At 32.4% G+C, this 24707-nt stretch overlaps 5 protein-coding genes across 5 annotated transcripts in view; 4 read left to right on the plus strand and 1 right to left on the minus strand.

Moving 5' to 3' along the window:
• Nucleotides 1-155: 155 nt before the first annotated feature.
• Nucleotides 156-1825, minus strand: LOC130893848 (protein Rae1). Its single transcript, XM_057800268.1, has 3 exons — nucleotides 1149-1825; nucleotides 731-1095; nucleotides 156-653 (listed from the first exon to the last, which is right to left on the minus strand). Exons 1-3 carry the CDS (start codon nucleotides 1425-1427, stop codon nucleotides 218-220), a joined length of 1080 nt encoding a protein of 359 aa, XP_057656251.1. The 5' UTR covers nucleotides 1428-1825; the 3' UTR covers nucleotides 156-217.
• Nucleotides 1826-1897: 72 nt separating this feature from the next.
• LOC130893845 (conserved oligomeric Golgi complex subunit 5) lies at nucleotides 1898-4252 on the plus strand. The gene has a single exon (XM_057800263.1). It carries the CDS (start codon nucleotides 1898-1900, stop codon nucleotides 4133-4135), a length of 2238 nt encoding a protein of 745 aa, XP_057656246.1. The 3' UTR covers nucleotides 4136-4252.
• An 850-nt stretch (nucleotides 4253-5102) lies between these two features.
• Nucleotides 5103-7657, plus strand: LOC130893856 (60S ribosomal protein L12). The gene is made up of 4 exons (XM_057800275.1): nucleotides 5103-5293; nucleotides 5382-5455; nucleotides 5515-5695; nucleotides 7422-7657. The coding sequence occupies exons 1-4, from the start codon at nucleotides 5257-5259 to the stop codon at nucleotides 7625-7627; spliced, it is 498 nt and encodes a 165-aa protein (XP_057656258.1). The 5' UTR covers nucleotides 5103-5256; the 3' UTR covers nucleotides 7628-7657.
• An 858-nt stretch (nucleotides 7658-8515) lies between these two features.
• LOC130893853 (DNA-directed RNA polymerases I, II, and III subunit RPABC1) lies at nucleotides 8516-10242 on the plus strand. Its single transcript, XM_057800273.1, has 6 exons — nucleotides 8516-9048; nucleotides 9107-9195; nucleotides 9254-9432; nucleotides 9497-9659; nucleotides 9748-9826; nucleotides 10135-10242. The coding sequence occupies exons 1-6, from the start codon at nucleotides 8992-8994 to the stop codon at nucleotides 10198-10200; spliced, it is 633 nt and encodes a 210-aa protein (XP_057656256.1). The 5' UTR covers nucleotides 8516-8991; the 3' UTR covers nucleotides 10201-10242.
• Nucleotides 10243-15791: 5549 nt separating this feature from the next.
• Nucleotides 15792-24707, plus strand: part of LOC130893841 (zinc finger SWIM domain-containing protein 6-like) — a 168600-nt gene continuing 159684 nt past the window's right edge. The window contains exons 1-2 of the mRNA XM_057800259.1: nucleotides 15792-15821; nucleotides 15877-16408. Of these exons, the coding sequence (XP_057656242.1) occupies nucleotides 16018-16408 (391 nt within the window). The 5' untranslated portion in view covers nucleotides 15792-15821; nucleotides 15877-16017. The remainder of the gene's footprint in view (nucleotides 15822-15876; nucleotides 16409-24707) is intronic.

Consider the following 24707-nt stretch of genomic DNA (forward strand, 5'->3'; position numbering starts at 1 on the left):
AACACCTTGTATATGTTTCTAAATCAAAAATAATAGATTTAGGTTTTAGGAATGGCCTGAGAAAAAGCAACGACGTTTTTGTCCAAAATCCAATTCCATAAAAATTTAAGTGGGGCTTTTTGTTTTTCATCCCAAAATTTCAAAATAAAAAAAAATAGTGTAAAATGGTTTATTTTAAGAACAGTAATATACATTAAAGCGAAAACTATAAAGTAATTTAAGATGTTGTTCTGGGTTTAAGTTCATCATAACATGGTCTTAAGAAGATGTAATTTTTCTTTTGAGAGTTGTAAAACTCGTGACCTTTACTCCAATCATAGCTCACGGCGTAAGCGAATATTTGTCCATTATGGTTGAAAGCACATCTTGAAATAGGTTGTTCCATTAACTCTGAAGGTTTCAATTTTGTTCTGGCATCTTTATCCCAAAAACTGAAAGAACCGTCTGCACCAACAGTTGCCAAAGTCCCATGAACAGGATGGAAAGCTATATCATTAACAGCATAGATATCCTGATAACCATTAGGTGTCCCATTCGAACGATGGCATTTGAAGGTGAAATTATCTTTGGGATTTGTCGGATTAACATACTGGATTGCTACTCTACCTTCTACTGAACCTAATGCGTATCCAGTAGGTGATTTCTTCTTGTCTCTAAAATTAAACAAAATTATTGAATTCAATCAAGTTTATATGTTGAAGTGATTAATCTTGGTTTTTTCTGTTCTTACCTAAATATGGCAACACATCTATGTTGATATTTTAAGGGACTATCCAATTTTTTATACTCCTGAGGCTTTCCTTCCAATTGATAGACAATAATCTGCCTTCCAGCAGTTCCAACTACTGCCATGGGATAATCTACATCAGCACAATAGCATCTCTCAGGCAAGTTAATACTCATCATTGGATTAGGACTGCGAGTATCCCAAAATTTCAATGTTTTATCCCAAGAACCTGTCATTAAACAAGAATAATTTGGGGCTTTTATCCAGTGGCATGTTTTAATTGGAGCATCGTGCATCGCGACTTGAACTACTTGATTACTTGCCAAATCCCACATTTTAGCTTGTTTGTCACATCCAGCCATAAAAACCTGGATCATAACAGAAAGTTTATATCTATTTTTTAAATTTTATTTAGACTTACTTTAGTTCCATCGTCGCTCCAAGCAACATCTAATAGAGGAGCTCCACAGGTTTGCATGGATTTTGGAATGCTTGTACCATTTTGTTCGATTTCCCAACATCTGACATTACAATCCCAGCTACTTGCTATCAAAAAATTTTGCGGCAAAGTAGCGGGAGAAAACGCCATGGAACTAATGGAATCTCCACTGCACTGCACAACTTCAAAATCTTTCATAGGGTTTGCTGTGCTTGGTGTCGCAGTTCCACCAAAAGAACTCATAGAACTTTGGTTGAACATTTTCAAATTTATTAGTTTGCGTATCAGCTATAAAGATTAATTCACACCACTTCCAATACTAAATCAAATACTTTTTAGATATCGAAAAAGCAGCGTAGTCTGTTTTATTTGTTTTGTGTGTATCAAGTAAACTTCAACCTTCCAATTTTGTGACAAATAAAAAATCAATAAACATGTGTCAAACAATCTTACTTGTTATTCATCTTAATCGTTTTTAAATAAAAGTGTCTTTATTGGAGTACATATTCAGCCAGCCTTTAATATTGACGTTATTGGTTGTTTCCGTCTTTTGGTCTGGTAATCAGGAAATGTCACTTGTCCTTCTTTAATAATGATTATATAAATGATCTTTCTTCCTTGTCTAAGAGTTTTCAAATGTGGCCGTTTGTAATGAGTCAAATGTCATAAAAACACATATGTCTTAAAAATTAAAAATACTACAAATACATAGATACACATTAAGTTTTATAATGGAAAAAACGGAGAATGATTTTTTTTCCAAAATAGAGAACGATGAGCTCTATAATAAGTTTTTGAATGCGGAATCAAACAAAGTATTAAGTGATTCATTAAATATTAGAGATCAAGTTAAAAAATTGGCCGAAGGAATAGAGTTAATAAACCACGAACTGCACAGACAGATATTGGATAAGCATGAAGATTTACTGCAACAAGCTAGTAATGCAACGAAACTGGAAACGATTCTGAGTACTATGAATATTCACGTGAAAAGACTGTTTACAGATGCTGAAAGACTTAAAACACAAATTACAGTTCCATACAATGAACTAGAAAAACACACGAGGGTATTGAGTAATTTGCATCTTGCCAGTCATATTTTAAGGCAAGTTAATAGGTTACAACAATTGAGAAAGAGACTATCACATACTAACGATCCTGTACAAAAAGCTTCCCTTTTACAAGAATTAGAACAACTCGCATCCGACCCTGAATTAAAAGAAGTTGACACAGTAACTAACGAATTAAGGAATATTAGAACCCACCAGCAAAAAGTTGTACAATTAGCAACAGGCTCTTTAAATCAAGGAGTAAAAAATGAAAATGTGACACAAACAACAACAGCATTGCAGATATTTATAAATATAGGAACAATAAAATCAGTGGTTGATAACTTTGTTGATAATAATCTACATGAGATCAAAGAATGTTTGAAGCTAGCTTTTACTATACCTTTGAACACATCAGTAAAAAGTAAAGGAGGTCCTGGACATCTCAACAGTAGTTCATCACAAGGGTTTAGGAATAAAATTTGGTGTGAATTGGAGAAAGTGTTTACAGAAGATATTTACCAGATATGCAGTCAAGTGAAATTTTTACAGATAACTCTAAATAATTTATATTTGCCAAATGGAGATTTTAATATTGCAGAGAAGTTTTGGATGCAGTTTGGGAAAATTTTGCAAGAAGAAATACAAAACTCATCTTTAGCAGTAAAACAAACGATTGAAGAAGATTATCCCAAATTATTAAAGTGCTATTTGGATATGACAAATAAACTTAAGTTTGATACATTTTTAATCAATGAAAACATACTAAAAAACTTTGAAAATGCTTATTTATCAATGTCTTTAACGAAATTATTAGATCCTGCACAAGATATGTTTACTGGTGAAATATCATTGCCTTCTCAAGATCAAATTGATTCTTTAATTCGTATAGTTGGTAGTGAGTTAAGTGTAGCTTTGATAGAAGAAAATTTAAGTGATAGAGTTTCTAAAAATATTTCAAAATGTATCAAAATGTTTGCTGTTAAAGTAGAACAACAACTTGAAACTGGTCCTGAAGCTGCACAAGTCATCGGAGGTACGCCTAATATGGGACAACAGAAAAATGTAAACATTGCAAATTCTCTATATTATTTCCAACTTCAAATTCAAAGGATGTTATCAAATATGAAAGGATCTTTAACAGAAAGTTCTACAAAAATTATAAATGATAGTTTACAAACTTTTAATGCTTTAGTAAGTGCTATTATTGATGTTCTAACAACATCAGTAAATTCTGTTATAGAAAAAATTATTGTTACTTTACATTTGGAATCTGATTGGGCTAAAGCTCAACCTCCCAGTAAAATGATAAATACTCCTTCACCTTATATGAAGGAATTAAATCAGTTTATTTCGAGAGTATATTCAACATATCTTGATGGTTTTAAAAACAGAGAAGTATTAGCAGTTAAATGCAATGAAATTGCTGTAAGAACAATTGAATTGTTTGTTAGGCACATATCTCTATTGAGACCCCTTCAACAAGGAGGTAGGATCCGTTTGCAAGCAGATTTCAATCACCTAGAAAATTCTTTAAAAGTAATATGTCCCCATTTAGCCGATTTAGGAAGACCTTATCGATTACTTAAATCTGTAGCTTCTCTTATAGTATTAACACCTGAAGAAATAATAGCAGGACAAACTGTCGATAGTCCTGTTCCTCACAGTACCATATTGTTAATGTTATTTGCTTATGCTGGTCAAGATCTAGCTAGTCCACATCAAAATACTAGTTGGTCACTTCCTAAAATCTCGGCTTGGTTAGATGAACACCAAAGTGAGGCGGAGAGATTAGATTTGATAGCTGGAGCTCTGCAAAAATACGAAAGCTTAGTTAGGCACAAAAATTCTACTAGTTATGATCCAGTTTATCCTATAATGTCGCAATATTTGGAAAAAGCACTCAAGGAAATTATTTAATATATTTTCTACTGTTGCGATTTTCTGAGTATTTAAATATGTATATGACTGTATATTTATAAAAATATAAGGATTTTGTAATATTTATAATCTTTTAAAAATAAATTTATGTTTAATTATCCTTCATTTTCTTTATATAATACTCAAAGAGCCATTGTACCTTGACATTGGCCCAGTGACGCGCATATGAAAAGGACGGCTATGTCCTACTATCCCTAAAGCATTGGCTCATAACGTTGTCGACAGGTGCTTTTGATAAGGCTCTGCTCAAACGACTCAAAACCAAAAAAAAGAAGGAAGGCTACCAAAACGGCCTCGACCTCCAACCCTCCTTCTCCCTGGGCTTTCAATCCGGAGGTCCAGGTAAAGCCTGTTAAGAGGTTAACCCCTGAACGAGTTGGTTTAAAAATCCATAAAACTGCACTTGCAGAAGGGTGTTTGAGGAACGATCCAATCTACAGCCGTCGAGTCGATCGGGAAAACCCGATACCGACTTCGCAAAAGAACATTGATGCGGTGGATGGGGCCATGGCGCTCTATATCCGATAGCGGAGCCATCACAGTTTCTTCATCTGGTTAGGAATCATATTCTAATTTATCAAATGCTTCTAGCCAAAGCACCTGATCAGCTTTTCAATTGATCATCGGCATTTGATAATTTCAAGTGAGATATATCAGAAAGCCTATATGCTTAACGGCCCTTGACCGCCGTCTATTGTACTTTGAACTTCCTAGATACTCCCTTTTTTTATAATTTGAGAAGGAAAATGAATGGTGTTAAACGTATACCGTTTCAATAAAAATTATTGCTACATAAAAATATTACCCAACCCCCAAATTTCATATTTAGTTATGCTATCTTTCTCAAATGAACTCATTTATCTGGCTATTTAGGAAAGGAAATCTTCTGTTTTATCTCGAATGTACCTACTGTATAATGTTATAAGAGATTGTTTTGAACAAAAAAAGAAGAAAATTTTCGTTTGACGTTTTTGCTGTCAGTTTATATATCCTTTTTCAAAGTTTGACCATTGTGAAAATATTTTCACATTTGGAAAATCAACAAACATCGGCGAAATATCGCCCATTATTTCAAATATTATATTGAAAACTAAAACAATATGCCACCTAAGTTCGACCCCACTGAAATAAAATACGGTATGTATTTAATTATCTTTTAAACAATTAAATTATGATGGTGTATATCGTGTTATAAGTAAATTTGTATTATTTTATATGATTGCAGTTTATTTAAGATGTGTTGGAGGTGAAGTAGGAGCTACTTCTTCTTTGGCTCCTAAAATTGGTCCTCTAGGTTTGGTGAGTTCACATCGTAATATTTTATGAAAATTGTGTTAAATCCTTTGTTATAATTCTAGTCTCCGAAAAAAGTTGGTGATGATATAGCTAAAGGAACCGCTGATTGGAAAGGATTGAAAATAACAGTTCAATTAAAAATCCAAAACAGACAAGCTACCATTTCTGTTGTTCCATCTGCTGCCTCTCTTATCATCAAAGCCCTAAAAGAACCTCCACGTGATAGAAAGAAGCAAAAGAACAGTAAGTACACTACATTATAGTGGTTCAAAATGAAATTGTTGATATTTATCTATAAATATGTAGAATAGAAAGTGTTGAAAGTTGCATTAAACATCCTGTCACCTATTTATTATGAAAATAATCAACTTACAAGTGAGAATATATCAAAACTTGGAATATTGAAATTTTTTGTTGTGAAACTTATTAAATGTATCACATTAATGACAAATTTCCATTTTGTACCAAATATTGTCAGCAAGTATTCTATTTCTTTCTCTTAAATGATTACCCATTTGTTGTTTGATTGAGGTTTGTTGAGGATCTTTTTGTAAATTGTTCAGATCATTTGGTATTCTAGATTTGTAGATTCTAGTGATGTAAAATGACCAAATAAGTTGCCCTGGCAATTGCCCAAAATACAAAAATGTCCAGACATATATGTATTTCTGAGAAAATATTGATTTATTGTGAAACAAGCACTTATTAATGATACTTATTGACAAATCTGATTTGATGATAAATTATTGATCAAATTTTCTGTATTATCTTGGTATGTTTAGTCCTATGAACTAATTTCTACGTATTGTATTTAAAATTCTCTTTCCTTTACAGTCAACACCAATTTGTAGTGCTTTTTATTTCTGTAATTAAAAAACCGATAAACATTTTAACATGCCACATTTTTTATTTTGGTATAGATAACATATATCAAGCCAAATCCCAGGCCAGCCAATAAAAAAACAAATGGAGTGTAATTGGTAAACTGTTTACACATCTTAATTCACCTTTACTGTTATCCTCAGAGAACTAAAATGGCTCAGATTCAGATTCGTCCGGCTCTGATTCATTGGATCTTGAGATTTTCTCTTTCATTATTTTCTTGGTTGTTTTCTACATCAATTTCCAATTATTAGCTAAATAAGTTAGATTTCTCCTTTTATTGTGAATCCAGCCAAATATGTTGAATGGTGTCTCAGTGGCCGCAGATGTCCCTGGCGTTCAAAGAGTTTTTATGACAACTTATGCTATTTCACAGGTTCCTCTTAATCCTCACTACCAAGATGATTGCTTTCCAGTCCTTCTCACACAAACTATCTTGACCAAATTCCTTGCTTGTCTTTGAAATCAGCCAAGTTTCACATAAGAAGCTTATTGCTTCAAGCTTCTCAACAGGATTTAGTTCATAACCTTGTGTCGTTGGATCAAGATTAGCTACTAAGTGAATTAGTGTCATACCAAATTCCTTTCCAATTTTGAATTTCTGCAGTTTGCAGTGGAGAGTATGGAAGCTTCTTAATAAGAATTGTTTCCAAACTATTGAACTTTGTGGTTATTGCTTAATTGTGGTTCATTAGATTCTAGAACTAATCATATGGACAATCACCTTTATCTTCTTTATTTATTGCTTAAGGTATGATTCTCTAAATACCCAAATGCTGGGCACTTAAGAGGGCTTTGAGCATATTCCCAGACGTTTGCCTATTTTATAAATGTCCAGGGCATTGGGCATTTGATTGGCCCGCATTAGTAATTAGGGAATCAACAGATGTTATGTATGATATAATTTAGAATTAATTTCCTCTTCCAGTTTTTTAGTTATATTAGTTCATATTAAGTTTTACTGAGACTATTGAGTATATAATACAATTTTCCTGTTTCTTCAAAATTCGTTGCTCTTGACTATCTTATATATTGTAGGTTTGTTACAGACAACATAAATAAAAATAACAAAATTTTTATTTTTTAGTTAAGCACAGTGGAAACATTACTTTTGATGATATAATTTCTATTGCCAGACAAATGAGGCCAAGATCTATGGCCAAACAATTATCTGGAACTGTAAAAGAAGTACTTGGTACAGCCCATTCTGTAGGATGCACAATTGATGGAAAAGCTCCACATGATTTAATTGATGAAATAAATGCTGGAACCTTAGAAGTACCCGATGAATAAACTAGTAGAATATTTTTTCTAAGTTATAAAGTTGTTTTATTTTTTCCTTATTTTCTTAACATGATAATTGTACATTTCATAAATGTGAAGAATAAATGCATCTATAAGATTTTTATGAAGGTTTTTAACTGAAGTCTGTGATGGGTTAACTACATTTAAAAAGTGAAAGTAATAGTTTGAGAAATTAATTTAATCTTTTTGGGAATAAAATTGCCAACCCCTCAATTTGAAAAGAAATATCTACAGCGAATTCATTACAATATTTTAGATGAATGCAATAGATCCAGACGAATTTTTTAAACAAAAATGAATGAATTGGGATTTATATAATCAACTTTTGAACTTATTGCGCAGAAACACAACAAAACATTCATTAAGAAAACCTGATTATCGATTAGGTCATGATGTTAATCACCTGTTCTTCCATATTTTCTGTAAAATTTTAGTTTTCTTGTATCCACTCATGAAAACGTACAAATTGTATCAGCCTTTCACTAGGAGCGCGTCATGCTCGAGTTCTCTCTGTTTACCGATTAAAGAAGAAAAAAACGGGATTTGTTAGATCAACCACAACATTTCTAGAGTCCTAGATGTCCTGCCAGCACAAATAGAAATCAACTTGTCACGACAATAAATAATTTTATGTTGATGCCGCATTTTTTATTTCGGATTAGATTGTTGATTCATAATCATCGTTGTTTTATTTGGCCCTGTCGTTATAGTAATAATTTGAAGAAAATTTCGTCCATGCACCTAACAATTTGAATTTTTTTTTAAATGGCTGCTACCAGTCAACAATTCTGAATGAAGGTCTTAACAATTTATGTTAATGTTGTAATTAAAGTTTTATCTAGAAATGTAATACTTGTCAAAACAGTAGTTAAAATTGACACCCTAGGTAGCGCCAATTTGGACAGAACAAATAAAGAATATCGTAACCATCTACATAAATACAAGTGATCTGTGCAAATATTTTTCACAAAAATTTACACTGGTATTAGAAGATTTCATAAGATCTAAGACCATCTGTTAAATCGATTAAAGAAGAACGTGTGCATGTAGATAGTAGACGACCAATAAGCCTTTTTAAAGAAAGCAAATTGTAAAATTTGATAATTTCAGATAGAGAGTGATGATTATGAATCAGAAGCGATAATATTCACCACTCTGGACAGTTGAATAAATTTGCAGGAATTTGAACTTGGCTGGGTGCATAATCTAAAAATTGAGTCCATCACCATAGAGAAGCAGAAGAAGTAGTGCTTATTTCAACTAAACTATTAAAAAGGTTATTATTATTATTCAATTTCTCAATTAATCTATTGCTTATAAAAAAGCTGTAAAAAATACTTCTTTAACACAATATGGATGACGAGGCTGAAACATATAAACTATGGAGGATTCGAAAAACAGTAATGCAAGTAAGTTATAATCCACATTTAACCAATATCAAATTGTAATTTTTTTGTTTATCTTTAGTTGTGTCACGATAGAGGTTATTTAGTAACTCAAGATGAATTGGATCAAACACTCGAACAATTTAAGGAACAGTTTGGAGACAAACCTAGGTAAATAATAGTAAGTAATGTAGAAGTATTATTTATATTAGTTTTAATCCGTTTTTAGCGAAAAGAGACCGTCTAGAAGTGATTTGATTGTATTAGTAGCTCATAATGACGACCCCACAGATCAATTATTTGTATTTTTTCCCGACGAACCTAAGATTGGAATAAAAACTATTAAAACTTATTGTCATCGTATGCAAGAGGAGAATATACATAGAGCTATTATTGTTGTTCAAGCTGGTATAAGTTTTCTTTAAAATATATAATATACTTGTAATTGCTTGTTTTTTTCATTCATTTTCAGGTATGACTCCATCTGCTAAACAATCTTTAGTAGACATGGCTCCCAAATATATATTGGAACAGTTTTTAGAATCAGAGTTGTTGATAAATATTACAGAACATGAATTGGTACCCGAGCATGTTGTAATGACACCTGAAGAGAAACAGGAACTTCTATTGAGATAGTATCCTTTTGAACACATTTTGTTTAAATTATTTTACAAATATTTAAAAAGAGGATATAACTATTGAATTTTCCTTAATATGGCACAGTAAATTGAAAGAAAACATGTTGATGAGAATCCAAGCTGGTGATCCTGTGGCAAGGTATTTTGGTTTGAAGAGAGGACAGGTAAGGTCACCAATTTATTTGTTTGTATTTTAACTTTATTTATCTTGATTTAGGTCTCCTTTAATTGAAATTTATTTTAAAAATAGATAAAACCTCGGTCTTTATCAAAATTATAGCTATTTTTAAAAGAAAATTTAATTAAAGAAGTCCAAAAATCTTCAAAAAAAGGTCTAAGAAGGAAAAAAATGAAGAACATTTTATTTATTTAAAACAATTTCTGAATTTTTGTCCAAATTTTTTCATGTGATTATGAAAATACCAAATAACAAAGAGTTATCCCAAACTGAAGGAACTAAATTTTTTTCTAGGTTGTCAAAATTATTAGGCCATCTGAAACAGCGGGAAGATATATTTCATATAGATTAGTTTGTTAAATATGTTTTTTAAGATCAATAAACATATAATAACTTTTACAATGGTATTTTATTTCCATACCTAAACTAATGGTACTTTACAAAGTTCTAGTTATAGAAATTTCCAATTTATTTTGGAGTATAAGCCATATCTGTATAACAGGATTTTGTCAAGATAGCAGAGATGTGGAGAGAGACTCTTTAAGTTTTTATTTGGGAACTAGTATGAATTTAATGTGTTAAATTACTAAAAGTGTTTTAGAACGGCATTTTGTCAAGTCCAGAAACAAGTAAATTCCTCAGAAAAGTTAAAATGCTAAAATTTCATCTTGGACTAGTGTTCAAGCAAGTAACATATAAATCTGATATATTTTTTCAACAAATAATATAACAAACTAAAGGGCAGAAAAAATCATTGGCCTTTCGAGAACCAAAATGCTAAGTTCTCTCCTGATCATAAATATTTTAGAAGATGTAAAAGATCATTGATGGATATATACATTATGGTTTAAGGTTTCAACTTTTTGCTAATAATATTTTAATCGAAACATTTTGTACTATGAACTACTATTATTTAAATTTCGCGCCAATAATACGATTTGTCGGTATTTTGTGACGTTCCTGAAATTAGTAGTTAAGATTTACACTCATAGATGACGACAATTTGATCAGAACGAACAGCATCGTTGTAAATTATATTCATATTAGTAATAGGGGACGTAAAGTTTATAAGATAGATATTTTTTGATAGGAAATGTATATGATTACTAAAGATATATTAATTTCAATATGATAATTAGTAGAAAATGTTTATTAAAAACCAATAGGCAACACATTATACAAAAGCTTAGGCAACTCAAAATACATTTCTAATAGTTAAATATAGAAGCGATAGATTTTTCACTATAAATATATTATCACAATCATGTGACGAAACGTTATAAACAGAGCCTGATTCGTACTTTATTCTTTAATTTGAGTATTCATTCAAACCAATTTTATATGTATATTCGATTTTATAATTTTAGTTAATACTGTAATTCAAAAATTGAAAATTGGAATTAAATGAGACATTTTTCTAATTTAGTAATTTAAACCTACTTTGTGTCTAATCTATTCGCCCCGTTATATTCATTTAGCAATCGACTCACCCCGCTATAGCACAAAGTGGTACATTTCTTTTACAACGTTACTACTACCTGCTCTGTTTTATTATCTTCAACGCACATTGTCCGGTCCTTTTGTACTGATTGTCTTCCACACAAAAGCTTTAGAAGTTCGCTTACAATCAGAAACATATCGACAAAGGCTAGAAAAGGAAAAAAAGTCGTCAGAAAACAATATTTTAATTATTGATCAAAAAGAAACAAGGCGCTTTGCCTCTCGACTAGATTTCACCTAAGATAATGTTCTTTTTTGAACAAAAGAAACGTAACAATGATACACAGATAATTTAGACGTTAGTTTTTCAGTTAAAGGCCTTGGCAATATTGAAAAAGAATATTACGTCATATCTTTACAAGGTATATTAGAAAACCTCTCAAATCTGAGACGGAAAACAATTTTGACTACCTAACCTATAAGCATGCGATACTTGTAAAAATTTGTGATTAGAATACCTTATCTATATCTAAAAAAATTGGGAGGAGACAAAAGACAAGTAACTACATCATAACGATCTAGACTTTCTCACGTTTAAAATATATCAGATCTAGGAAGTATGTTAATAAAATAACTCGGGCATATGTACTATCGTCTTGAATCGTATCATGACTAAATGAATGTCTATGCTTGCTTGCTAAATAATTTTAAAGCAAACAAAGTGGGAAACATACTAACAAGTCTTCTCAGTGGTGGTTAACCTTTTGAAACTAATTCAAACATGATATATCAGAAAATGAGACAGATTGTAGTTGAATGAAGCTAAGAAATGCAGTTGATCATGGTTTTATTCGAAATGGTGGCCACTTATGTTTGAATCGTCTCATATATATGGTGTAAATACACTTCCCAAATACGTGTTCAATATTTCTCCCAAGTCAAACACAAAACCCCCTAAATCAAACCCGAAACAGTATAACTTCAAATATGATATAATTTAAAATTATTTTGTTTATATATTTCTTAGAACTTTTTATGTTTTTGTTGATAAATCGTCTGATTTCAGTTAATATAATAAACAATATAATTCAAAAAATTCCTATTATATGAACTTACACATTAATTATTTATATATATATTGTTTGGGTAACTTTAAATAATAAACAGATAGATATATTGTTAATTTCCTCCATGTTTCTGACGTCACTGTCTAAATTTCACATAAATATGACGAATGGATAAGTTTTAATACCAATATAAAGGGAACTGTTTTCGTTGCTGAATAAATATGACGAAAAAATAATCAAAGAATCCGATAATAAATTACGTAAATATTATCACCATTTCAATTTTTTTGTCCCTAAATTTTCTAATATTTAGTTATATTATAAAATCAAGGTCATCGCCTTAATTAAATCGTTCTATCTCTATGCTTTGAAATTTATCTATTTCTCCTACGTAGCAATCAGTTAACTATGGAAATATTTCTTGTCGTATTGAAATGTTATACATATATTATCAGTAGTTTATTGATATATAAATATATATATTGTAATAATGAATTATAACCAACCATTATGCCAATCAGAAATTTCACATTTTAATAAAATCCGGTTTCAACTTTATTCGTCATCTTATGTCAAGTCAAAATCGGATAATCCGTCACTGTCAACTCCACCATTGAGAGATAATATTAAAACAAGAGTAGTTTTGACAAAACTATAATGCAATAAAATTGACTGCACAATGAAAATCGAAGGGTAAAGAGATCGATAATCTGTGGCAAGACAATATCTTGGGGCGAGATAGTGTCCCGTCACAAATTATGCAGGCCCTTTCTGCTTAATAGTTAATCAATGAACAATGGTGGACGCCGCACATACCTAGTATTTTCGAATAGAAACAAGAAATTATTCCATTTAAGAATATAAGTGAAGACTAAGTATTCTTAATGTATTTGAATACAACTGATATTATCGACAAGATGAAATTAATAAAAAGTAATATTTACGTGGAAATAGCAGAAAGTTTATGTGTATAAATAGTCGCCAAGTTTTAAATGGAATCCTGGCACGTCCTATAAAGAATAATTAATTATTTTTAAAAATACTAACAAGGCAATAATTTTACCTATAAGTAGTTATGCTTCTCTGCTGTATTCTGAACTGCGTTTATTTTTAAATTGATAAGACGTAAAATTAATGGACGTCGCCATCTCGGTACTCTCGTCTGCCTGGAGTCCGAGCACTACTTCCTGGTTTATAATCTAAGATTTATTTATCTGTTATTATAACTGTTCAACACAGTTATACTACGTGTTTCTAAAATCATATAAAAGACCTAAAATTTCATTTATACAAAACTATGCAATTTTGACAGCGTGGTTTTCATGTTGTCCGTGTTTTAAGTGTTTGAAATAGCCTTGGCGCGGCGCTGTTATCTAGGGATGGAGATATTTACATCATAAAGTACTTCTTTTATTCATAATAAATCATTTTCCAAAGAAATAATAATAATAATAATAACAATTATTAATAGGTTGACACAATTAAGCTGTGATGCGCATGTGTTAATTATCCATTCATCGATCATAACATCATCTAGTGGCCCCCGCTACCCTCCTTTCAAGATCTGTGTAAAAGACATAGAGAAAATATTAAAGATAGAGAGAGAGAGGTATGGGAGGTTGTTCAAGTGGAGCCCAATTGGCCGGCAGAGAGAGAAAGAACATCGGTATAGCAATGTCTATTTCTTTCTACTTTATTCTGATTAGATCGAAATGATGTCAAAGTTTGGATTGGTAGGAACAGCAAAAAAGAAGAATTAAAAGTTTTAAATTTATTGACGAATAGAAGGAGATAGAGATTGGTAAGTTGATGCTCTTTCTCTCCCGTGCAATAGTACAATTCAACGTATATGCCACTTTCTTTATCTTTAATATTTTCTCTATGTTGTAAGACCGTGGTTGAGATGTTAGAATCGAAATGATGCAAAATGTACTTGCAACATCAATATTAATTTATTAATTATTTGTAATGTTGATTGTACCTCCAGGTAGACAACTATTGATATTTATTGGATTGGAATATGTGTATCTCTACTAGATGTTGATGGAATCGCTGTAGATGTGTTTGTGATTTCGATAATCATCGAAGTGAAACTGTCAACTGTCAAATGCTAAAGTTGTCTACTCCAGAGCGTCCCGAAAGTGTTTTGCAGTACGGAACTGTCACTTTCACTACATGGAACACTCAAAACGCAACTTTCGTTATGGAAATGAATACAGAACGAACAACTTTCAGAGGCGTCGTCTAAAAAATTTGTTGTGACCTAAATGACATTAAAATTAAAGCCCATGTCTACTTTTCCCATGATTGAAAGATTATATGAATGCATAGAATTAATATGCATAGAATCTGCATGCTTCGATTATATAAATTACGAATCTTTATTAATCAAATACAAATGAATTTTCTACGCGTTGCAGTCGCCGGGAGCCAGGCTACGGATTGACACAACTCCCGCGTTTCTCCGAATAACTGCGTTCACTGGACTTTCTTTTGAGACACCTTGTATATATATTTATATTCAGTGTCAATGGCCTAGCTATCGGGTTAATTTAATCTAATTATTTTTGAGTTCTATAAACTACGTGTATATTCAAAGTAAAAAATTTATCAAAGATACACATAAAAAATAGAGTCGATAACATAATATCTGCTGTTATTATTATATATTTTTTTCAAATACACATATTGTTACAGCGAGGACGTGATTTGATTTCTAAATAATTCATTCGATACAGACTTGATAATGAGACGGTAGTTTTAACAAATGCATACCGTTACTTTTTTGTTTTAACAAACAAAATCATTTCTTTCTACCCGCAGGTGAACCATGCAATTATTACTAACATTAGTTGATTTAAAAACAAAATATTAGTTAAATAAGTCACTCTTTTTTATGAGGGTTTACGGAAATGTTTCCCATGTACTTTATAACCCCTCAACGGGTAGTGGTATACCTACCAGGTGTAACTTCCTTAATTGTACGCCTTAATAAAGACAAAACTATCTTCCTTTCAATAATATTATAATTATTAGTAGCCGTTATAAAATTGTTAATTATCTATTTTAAATAATACGGGTAACGAACTTGAATATATGTAAAAAATATCCGAACTTCTGTGATATCGTGCACAAGCCGGCAACGCGGAATGGTGTATGACAGTGGTCCACACTTTCGTCTCTACGTCCCTTTTGGTGGCGCCCCCCTGCACCTTGCGCCATGTGGCCAACATAAACAAAGCACATTACGCACGCGGGGGTCGAATCAGCTGTGCCGTCTGCTGAGGTAAGACGACGCAGTCGCATTCGTTTACGTCTCGCTACGAGATCGCGACGTTGTCACAATGTAAAATGAACCACTCACTTATAGGAAATTAATAATTGGTTTATTGTACATATAAACGTCATTCGATAACAGTAAATATTCATGAATTAATCATCGACTTTGAAATATTTTAAAGTGTTTTCTACAAGGTTCGTTTACATATTAAATTAAGTTTCGTTTGCATATTTGATTTTTTTTCTCAAGTTATAGCGACAGAAATTCGGGGAAGCTTGGCAACGTTTTTCCTTCGCTGTCTCAGTTGCGCCCTAGCGATTCCCTCGACCAAATGAAGTTAGTCAGTGAGCGAGAGATCAGTGCAAAGAGTGCGTGTGTGTGTCGACTCGAATGGCAGCGCAAGCCAACAGGCGCCTGTGTTGTTCGCGGGCCGCAGTCGTGGGGGGGCCCCCATCTCTAATTCCCCCCGTAGGACCTCGTTCCCCAGATTCGTTGCTCGACATCACCGCTAAAACCGTCGCCGAAACTATCCCTTTTCAGCGAATTGAAGAACGCTATGATCGTATACCGGAGCCAGTGCAAAGGAGGATCATTTTTTGGTCTTTCCCGAGAAACGAAAGAGATATTTGCATGTATTCTTCGTTATCGAGGGTGCCCCCATCCCCCGCGAGTGCTGTGAATACTCCCGGACAAACACATCATGCCGATTCGCAGAATTTGTCTTTCTGCAAGGGATTAAAACTATTAGAAACAGGATGTGTTGATAATGTATTACAAGTCGGTGAGTTTAATATGAGTAATTAGTAAACAAATTATGTAAAGTTCGAATGTACGTATTAAAAATAACGTTTATTTGACAACAAACTAGTTTAGACAGTACTTACGTTCAAGGATGTTTCCGACTGAGAAAAAAATGAGTGCAAATGTACTTATGCTTTTTTATATTTCTTTTTTACAAGCTGGCCTAGTTTATGCGTTTCATCTAATAGTCAAATCTTTTATTTTTTTACGTAATGTATACAAACAAAAAATACAATGTTTTTATTTGGTTGAATGATGTCAGATTTATCGTCAAATTTATCAGCTTTCTAAGCTAGTGTTACGTGAAATCCATTGCAAACAACTTTAGATGTAAATATATTACTTGATATTGATATATTTTTTTTTTCATTTAATGGTTTACAAAATATTTATTGTTTTATTGCTGGATAATTAAATTTTTAAAAACCCATTTTTATTGTTTGTAAATTGTTTTTTTACGTGAAGAAAACTTTGGTAATTATCTAGATTAGGTTACATCCCTCCGATTTCGTTAAAATTTTAGTATGTTTTATAGAAAATTACGCTGAACAAGAATATGTATAAATATAAGGCGCGGAAATAATCCCTTCAGGTACTTTTTTCCGTTTAAAGAATCAAATAATTGTAACCTAACCTAACCTAACCTACAAAATGAAATCCAATCACAAGCAGGGGTTACTGTTATCGAAAACTCTTCCATGGTTTTTTCTTTATGAGGTGGTCGAAAATAAATAAAATAGATATACAAACTGTACGTAGAATCATCGCTTATTTTATTTATTATCGACTAACTCGTCAAGAAAAAACCATGGAAGAGTTTTCGATAACAGTAACCCCTGCTTGTGATTGGATTTCATTTTGTAGGTTAGGTTAGGTTAGGTTACAATTATTTGATTCTTTAAACGGAAAAAATTACCTGAAGGGATTATTTCCGCGCCTTATATTTATAGATAATAATACATAATAATAATTTTAACGAAATCGAAGGGGTGTAACCTAATCTAGATAATTACCAAAAATTTTGTTTAAGAATGTAACGTAATAATAAGCTGGGAATTTGCAAAATATACTACGAGAAAGAAAGTGAAATTAAGAGATAATTCACTAGTGAATGTAGAATTTTAAACGAGAAAGGAAATGACCATACGTTACACAAATTATCTGAAGAAACGGTAGGATATAGAAATAAGAATTTTTTTCAGTTTTTTATCTATGACTCAGGACATAAAATTATTACTACAATAGAAATCATGTTTATTATGGATTTTCTAATATATTATTCTCACTTAAACCCAGTAAAAATGTCGAAATGTGCCTTTGCAAAGAAAAATCTAATGGTTGATGTCAATATTTACGGAGAAGGAATTCTAAGGCAAAAAGAAATCAGCAGGAAAACCGAAATGACGGTATACAGTTTAATATTAATACCCTATATAGAAGTAATAGTATTTAAGCAGAGTGAAATTGCTGAAACGATAGAAATGAACAAGGAAAATGATTTTGGTACATAGGTAAAGCTATACGGGAAGCACGATCAAAAAATAACAAACGGAAAAAACGTAGACCTAAGAAAACGTCAAATAAAGAATACCAGAAATATTGGGAAGAAGATAAAACTTAGGACAAAGCAAGAACTATGGCAACAACTGAAGTTTATTAATGAAAAGAAAAACCGATAAGACCTCAGCCCTTAATTTATTTTTATTATTATATATTTCGCTGCTGTTATGATCGATAAAAATTAGGCGAATTAAGAAAAGCAGATTATCTTATAAACACGCAATTAATCCAGATTCTAGTCTGGAATTTAATATTCCGAATTAGCCCTGTAGTCCATCAAATTTATCTTCACCATGACGTCACCAACAGTTAACACGAGTACATGTAAATTGTAGACATTTCAGACCTTTCTATTAATAGAAAAAAAAACACTTACAAAACGTACATTTGTCTTTTAATTAACGACATACGTTCTTTTGATTAAAATATTAAAAAAGATAACGATAAATATAAATAAAGTTTCAATTTGATACTTGAACGAATTGTCAAAATCATCTGATGCCCATTCAAAATGTCCGCCGTGGGATAAACAAATATTTTCGACGTTAGCTTTTGTGTAGTTGATTAACTTATTTGTTGGATTTTAAACGTTACTATTTCCAGTTTTATCGCGAAAGGGTTCTGAAAAAGTTGCTACTTTAATGAGTGCGAAATTTTTTTCAAGAAATGTGGCTTTGTTGTTTAATTACGCCTATGCAGTGTTGTCCTTAGTGCAGGTAAATACACCGAGACATTTCTTCTAGTCTGATAACAGAAAATAATCCGGAGGGTGCTAAATCTGGTTAATAGAGTGCATGATGTAGTAATTCAAACAGTAATTAATTGATTTCTGCCATTGCAATAATGCTGATGCATTGTCTCGATGAAACAACACTTTCTTCTTAGCCAAATACGGACATTTTTGCTTGACTTTTTCCCACAAACGTTGCTTAATACTCGCCGTTGATAATTTTTCCTTTTTCAAGATACTCAATGATAATTATCCCACGCGCATCCTAAAAAACCGACGCCATGACCTTGTCTGCAGATAGAAGGTTATTTGACAACTTTGGAGCCGGTTCTCCCTTATCAGTCCTTTTCATGTCCAAATTTTCAGTTAATACTCCATGTACCACACTTTTTGAAATGTCTACTACGTCTGCTATCTCGTGCACTTTCAGTCGACGATCATCCGGAGCCGCTTTGTGGATTTTCTTCAACATTTCTGGATATGTCACTGCTTATAACGAAGGAGCAGTCTCTCCCAGAGTAGAATCTAGTTCAGCTTTTAGATTGTATACTTTCTAATACAGTGGTATGTTCAAGAAACTACTGCCATCTCTAGGTCAGGCCAGGTACTTCAGAAACCATCCTCGTATGGTAGATCTGATATTCCACAAAATACTCCTCTATAGTAAATCGATCTGTCGTGAATACCAAAAAAAAAAAAGAATAACAGATAGATCTAAATAATTTAAGTAATTTATTTTTTATTTTATTTTGATGTAGGTGATGTATTGATTAATATAATTACGCAAATTGTCAATGTCAAATCATATTTTGACAAAGACCGAAGTAGGTCGAAACGTCGGATTTTTACATGCTATTTTAAACCGATTCTCATAGAAAAGAAACGAATTTACGAAAAAGATATGCGTTTAAATTTTTTTGTAATTGATGAATGATAATTATATATTCAGTTGTACCGTAAACCTTTTTATCAGTTTTCTTTTCTGATGACACTTTTATTTTCTGCCGCAGTTATTCGGAATACATAAACTCGGAAAATTCACTATTTTCATACGAGTTTAGCAGTCTTCCAAATAACAATAGATCAAGTATAATAAAAGTTTACTTTTCATCATTTAAACAAAAAATATTTTTGAAAAATCACTCATCGCGTTCTAGAATTATAGTTTGCCTCTTGAATAAGAAATACATCGCGTATATATACTGTCTCTTTAACTTTATAATTGACGTTATTTAAATAAAACATTAATAGTATGGAAATAAATACGACGAATAAGCGGGGTTGCTAGCGGCAACATGGCGATGCAAATCGAAAAATTTACATTTGAAAGTAAAAATGTACATATTTCGGGGTTAAACTGAATTTTTATTCTAATTTCTCTCTGAAATAATTGCTTGATTGCGCATTAGTATGCGCAGGTGTGTTTTATAACGACGAGGAGGAAAACGAATAGAACAAATTTATATTGATAACCAACATCCTTAGTTATTATTTACATAATATTATTCATTATATTTAAATATGCTTAGACTGAAAAGTACAATTTTATATTGTAGAATTAACCATTAATAGCATGTAGTTTTACCTTTATCAAGGTAGCATCGTCAAATTAGCAAACATATGCAAAATTTGTAACTTTTTGTTGCTATTTAGTTGCTGAAACCGCGATTTTGTTGCTTAAGCCGAAAAATCGCAATTGCTGATAAATTCATATTAAGCTACATAAAATTTTGATAAATCAATGAATATCGTCTCAACTAGTGAATCAAAATTTGTTGCTGCAATTTTGAAAAAAAAAAGACCGTACGAATTTTTTCTACTAGCAGTAATTTTCTTGACACATGCCAGCTTGAACTCGACTTGTTACACGGAAGATTTAGTTGCTACATTGAACAATGTTCAAATGAGCCTAAAGAATAAGCAACAAAATCGATTTTTAAATGTGGTCCTTTTCAAAAAATTTTTAAACGGCTCTACTGATCGATTTCAAAAACTTATCAACTCTTAACCTCATAAAACCACGTCGATCGCCGCCAGTCTGTCGAAATTAGTTGATTTGTTGTGAGTTATTATTGGAGAAAGACTTTTGAACGGCTTGACCGATTTGATCGCGATTGGGAAGGGCTTGATTTTGAATACAATTTGGACCGATTCGGATCGGTAGATTTCGAGAAATCTCAATAAAACTATGTGTTTTCTTTTCGTAATAACTTCAATACAGCTTTACCGATCAATTCCAAAAACTAATCAGCTCTCAACACCAAAAAACCACATCGATCGCCGCCATGTTGATCAAAATCGGTTGATTCGTTCGTGAGTTATTGTTGTCGAAAGAAAACCGAAAAACGTATTTTGCTGAACGAATAGATCGGCCGATTTTTAGTTTCCATTTTGTTGCTTAATCTTTAGGCTCATTTAAACATTGTTCAATGTAGCGAAAAAATTTCTTCAGCACCTTCCAATCAACAAGTCAAGTCCAAGTTAGCATATACTAGAAAAATTGTTGCTGATCGAAAAGATCGGCCGATTTTCAGTTCTTATTTTGCAGCTGACTCTTCAGGCTCATTTGAACATTGTTCAATGTAGCAACTAAATCTTCTCTCCATTTTCTGTGCAATAAGTCGAGTTCAAGCTGGCGTGTGTCAAGAAAATTACTGCTAGTATGAAAAATTTGTACGGTCTTTTTTTTCTAATTTTCGGTAGCACTTCGTGCAGCAACAAATTAGCAACAAATTTTGGTTCATTAGTTGACTCGATATTTATAGATTTATCAAAATTTTACGCTAAGAATTTAGCAGTAATTGCGATTTTTCGCGAACAGCTTAAGCAACAAAATCGCTGTTTCAGCAACTGAATAGCAACATAAAAGCTAGAAATTTTGCATATTTTTTTATTGATCTTTGTTAATTTGACACCGCTACCTTGAAAAAGCTTTTAGTTTTCTTGTAACCATATAATTACCTAAGAAGTAGTCCTGCAGGTTTTTTGTTTTCTAGAAGCTTCTGGGAGAAAAAATGTTTTTTCCACGGTCTTAATACGTTGACTACATACATGATAACTAATCCTAAGGGTTTGAATTTGTCATTTTTTAATATGTAAAATAAGATCCAGGACCACAGGAACAAATAGTTGTAGTACTGTTATTTTTTGACCTTAAAACGAAGTGCTTCATACTTTTCTCACCGCTCCACAAGTTTATTGCACGTTTTAGCTTTTTCTCTTATTTTTCCCCAATTTTCCTGGTCATTACTCCACCATCCGTGGATTCCCAATATCACTTGTAATTTGACTTTCCCATCGACTCTTTAGTCTTCCTCTAGGCCGGTTCCCTAAGAGCTTTGAATCTGTTATTTTTTCAACTTCATTATTATTAATCGTTTTATGTATCCCAGCAATCGATAGGAGAAAAACCAATTATTGGAACAACCTACAGGGGCTGAGACAACACCTGGGAAATTATAACGAGAGAAAATCTGCTGAATTTATCAATCTAAGAACAATCTACGAATACTACCAGGAATCCTATCGGGTAACCCTCATCTAGATGGACACTTGAAGACGCAGATAATGCGGCGTGCAGATTTTGTTGCACCGAGGACGAAACCTCTATCCACATTCTCTTGAAGAGAGACACTACGTAAATCCAGATCTCTGCACCTGGTAGCGTAGGAAATAGAAGACGTAGATCTTTGGCGCTTGTAGTATTCCGTCGCGCTTTAAGGCGGATTCACACTAACGGGCACAGTCAGATCAAGACCGGCGGGCTGCTCGCGGGCTCGCCTACCGCAGCCACAGTCAACCACCTGTCTTTAACCTCTTTATGGCAATGAGAGACTCATTGAATTGGTCCGGGAGCTGCATTTATTTAAATCAAACACATTTTTCCAAAAGGTTCCTTTGTAAATCACGGAAGATATTAATAATAAATAAATAAAAATGATTCAACCCTACAATTCAATTATTTTTAGCATCTTTGTTGATAGAGACAATCAATATTTTCATGTTGAAGGATAATTATATGTGAGAACTTGGACTTCATCGTCAACCACATGTGGAAATAGTTTTACAAACTCTCCTTCTTCCCTCCTTGATTTAGCGATATCACGTACCCAAAAGCGTGTTTGAGATCGCGATTTATTAATATTCTCTTCCTCCTCTAAAATTAAAGAAATTTTTAACAGAGTCAATTTTCTAGTGTGAAGTGTTGATGATAGTGAATGATGGACGCACTGATTCATAGGCACAGATTGTCTGCAATCTGCCCGCGCTGTGTGAATCGCTTGCCCGTGATTGGACGGTGATCTGGTCTGAATGTGCCCGTTGGTGTGAATCCGCCTTTAGTCGCTTTGGGTGACATTTATCATCTTTTATGGTTTAGTGATAGATAGATAGTATTTAAACAGAAAACCTTCCCATTGTAATAAAATTTCTTCAATAAAATAATTCAATTATCATTCATTCCTGAGCCAATGCACATGCGGTATTTACTTTTGAAATATTTTCTCTGTATTTGTATACGTTTATTTATAATATCAAACGCAACTTATTTGGTGAAATACCTCGTATTAATTATGTGAATCCAATAGTATTCCCGATATTTCTATAATACTCACGCTCTGATACTCATAAAATATTGTAATTGTACTCCGATTGCCGATTCGAAAAATATCTACATCTCTACTGAAAGATACGAACCAATAGTTAACTAAATATTTTTTCCCAAAGTGGTACCCGAGTGCTCGCAGCTGTCTCGTACAGGGGCACTCAACTTTTGTGTACTCAGGTGAATCCACATCGAAAGAGGTCGCGGAGAGTAAAAGAATAATGAATAGGTCCTTTTTCGTTTTGGTTCTTTTGTATTGCCCATATACTCTTCCGAAATCTAGAATTACTGTAACATTTTTATGTTTTTTATATTTGTAAAGAAAGAGGATTTTTTGTATTTTTTTTCTGATGTTATCGATTGTTAGATATAAGGGTTATAAAAAACTAGAGATACAAGATAAAAATGAGGCGTTTTAATAATGATTTGGGCGTAATTAAAAAAATGAAAGGTATATAATTTATTCTCTTAGCCCTTGAGTATACAAAAGATTTTATAATGGAAGGGAACCTCGAGTAAAATTTTAAATTTACGTAGTAAATATTAAATAAATATAAATATAAAATTATCACGAGGATATAAATCAATATTTCACAGTAAAAATACAAATATAGCTTTTGAATTACGCATTTCTTCCACGAGACGTTAGATAGCGCCACTCATAACCAGTTTAATGGCGTCTGTTATATCGACGTGGTTTGATTTGTTCCTCTCGAGTATTTTTTTACTACTCCTACTTGATTCTTTCTTCGTTTTTAATGTCTTACGAAGATGGTTCCAGAAATAACAGGCCTGATCTAGAGATAGCGATAGCTGCTTGAAAAATTCCACTGTATTAGAAAATACCACATATGTATCAAGTTTGTAGACGCCACGTTTTTTAGTATTTGTTTGGCAGTCAACAATATGTGATAATTTTATTTGAAAGGCGTTATCCCAACCAATATAAAAGCTGCACTAGATTTTACTTTTGAATGAGACTGCTCCTACGTTACCAACAGTAGAATATTGGGTACCAGCGTTTGAACTAAGCTTCACCACCTACGAAAACCAACATCGCAGTGGTTGACCAAATGAAGAGAAATGTTGAAGAAAATTCACAAAGTTGTACCGGATGATCGTCGACTGAAAGTGCACGAGCTAGCAGACATATTAGGCATTTAAAAAAGTGCGCTAGATCGAGTATTAACTGAAAATTTGGACATGAGAAAGCTGTGCGCAAGATGGGTAGCGCGTTTGCTCATAATAGAACAAAAACAGCGTCGTGTTTCCATCGAGTGTTTGGCAATGTTTCGCAGAAATTAAACCATGAACAAACAAAAGAACAATCAAAACAATAAACTGAACAGGGAGAACCGGCTCCAAAGAAGGCAAAAACCGTTCCAT

This window comes from Diorhabda carinulata, chromosome 5, assembly GCF_026250575.1.
Source record: "Diorhabda carinulata isolate Delta chromosome 5, icDioCari1.1, whole genome shotgun sequence".
NCBI lineage: Eukaryota > Metazoa > Arthropoda > Insecta > Coleoptera > Chrysomelidae > Diorhabda > Diorhabda carinulata.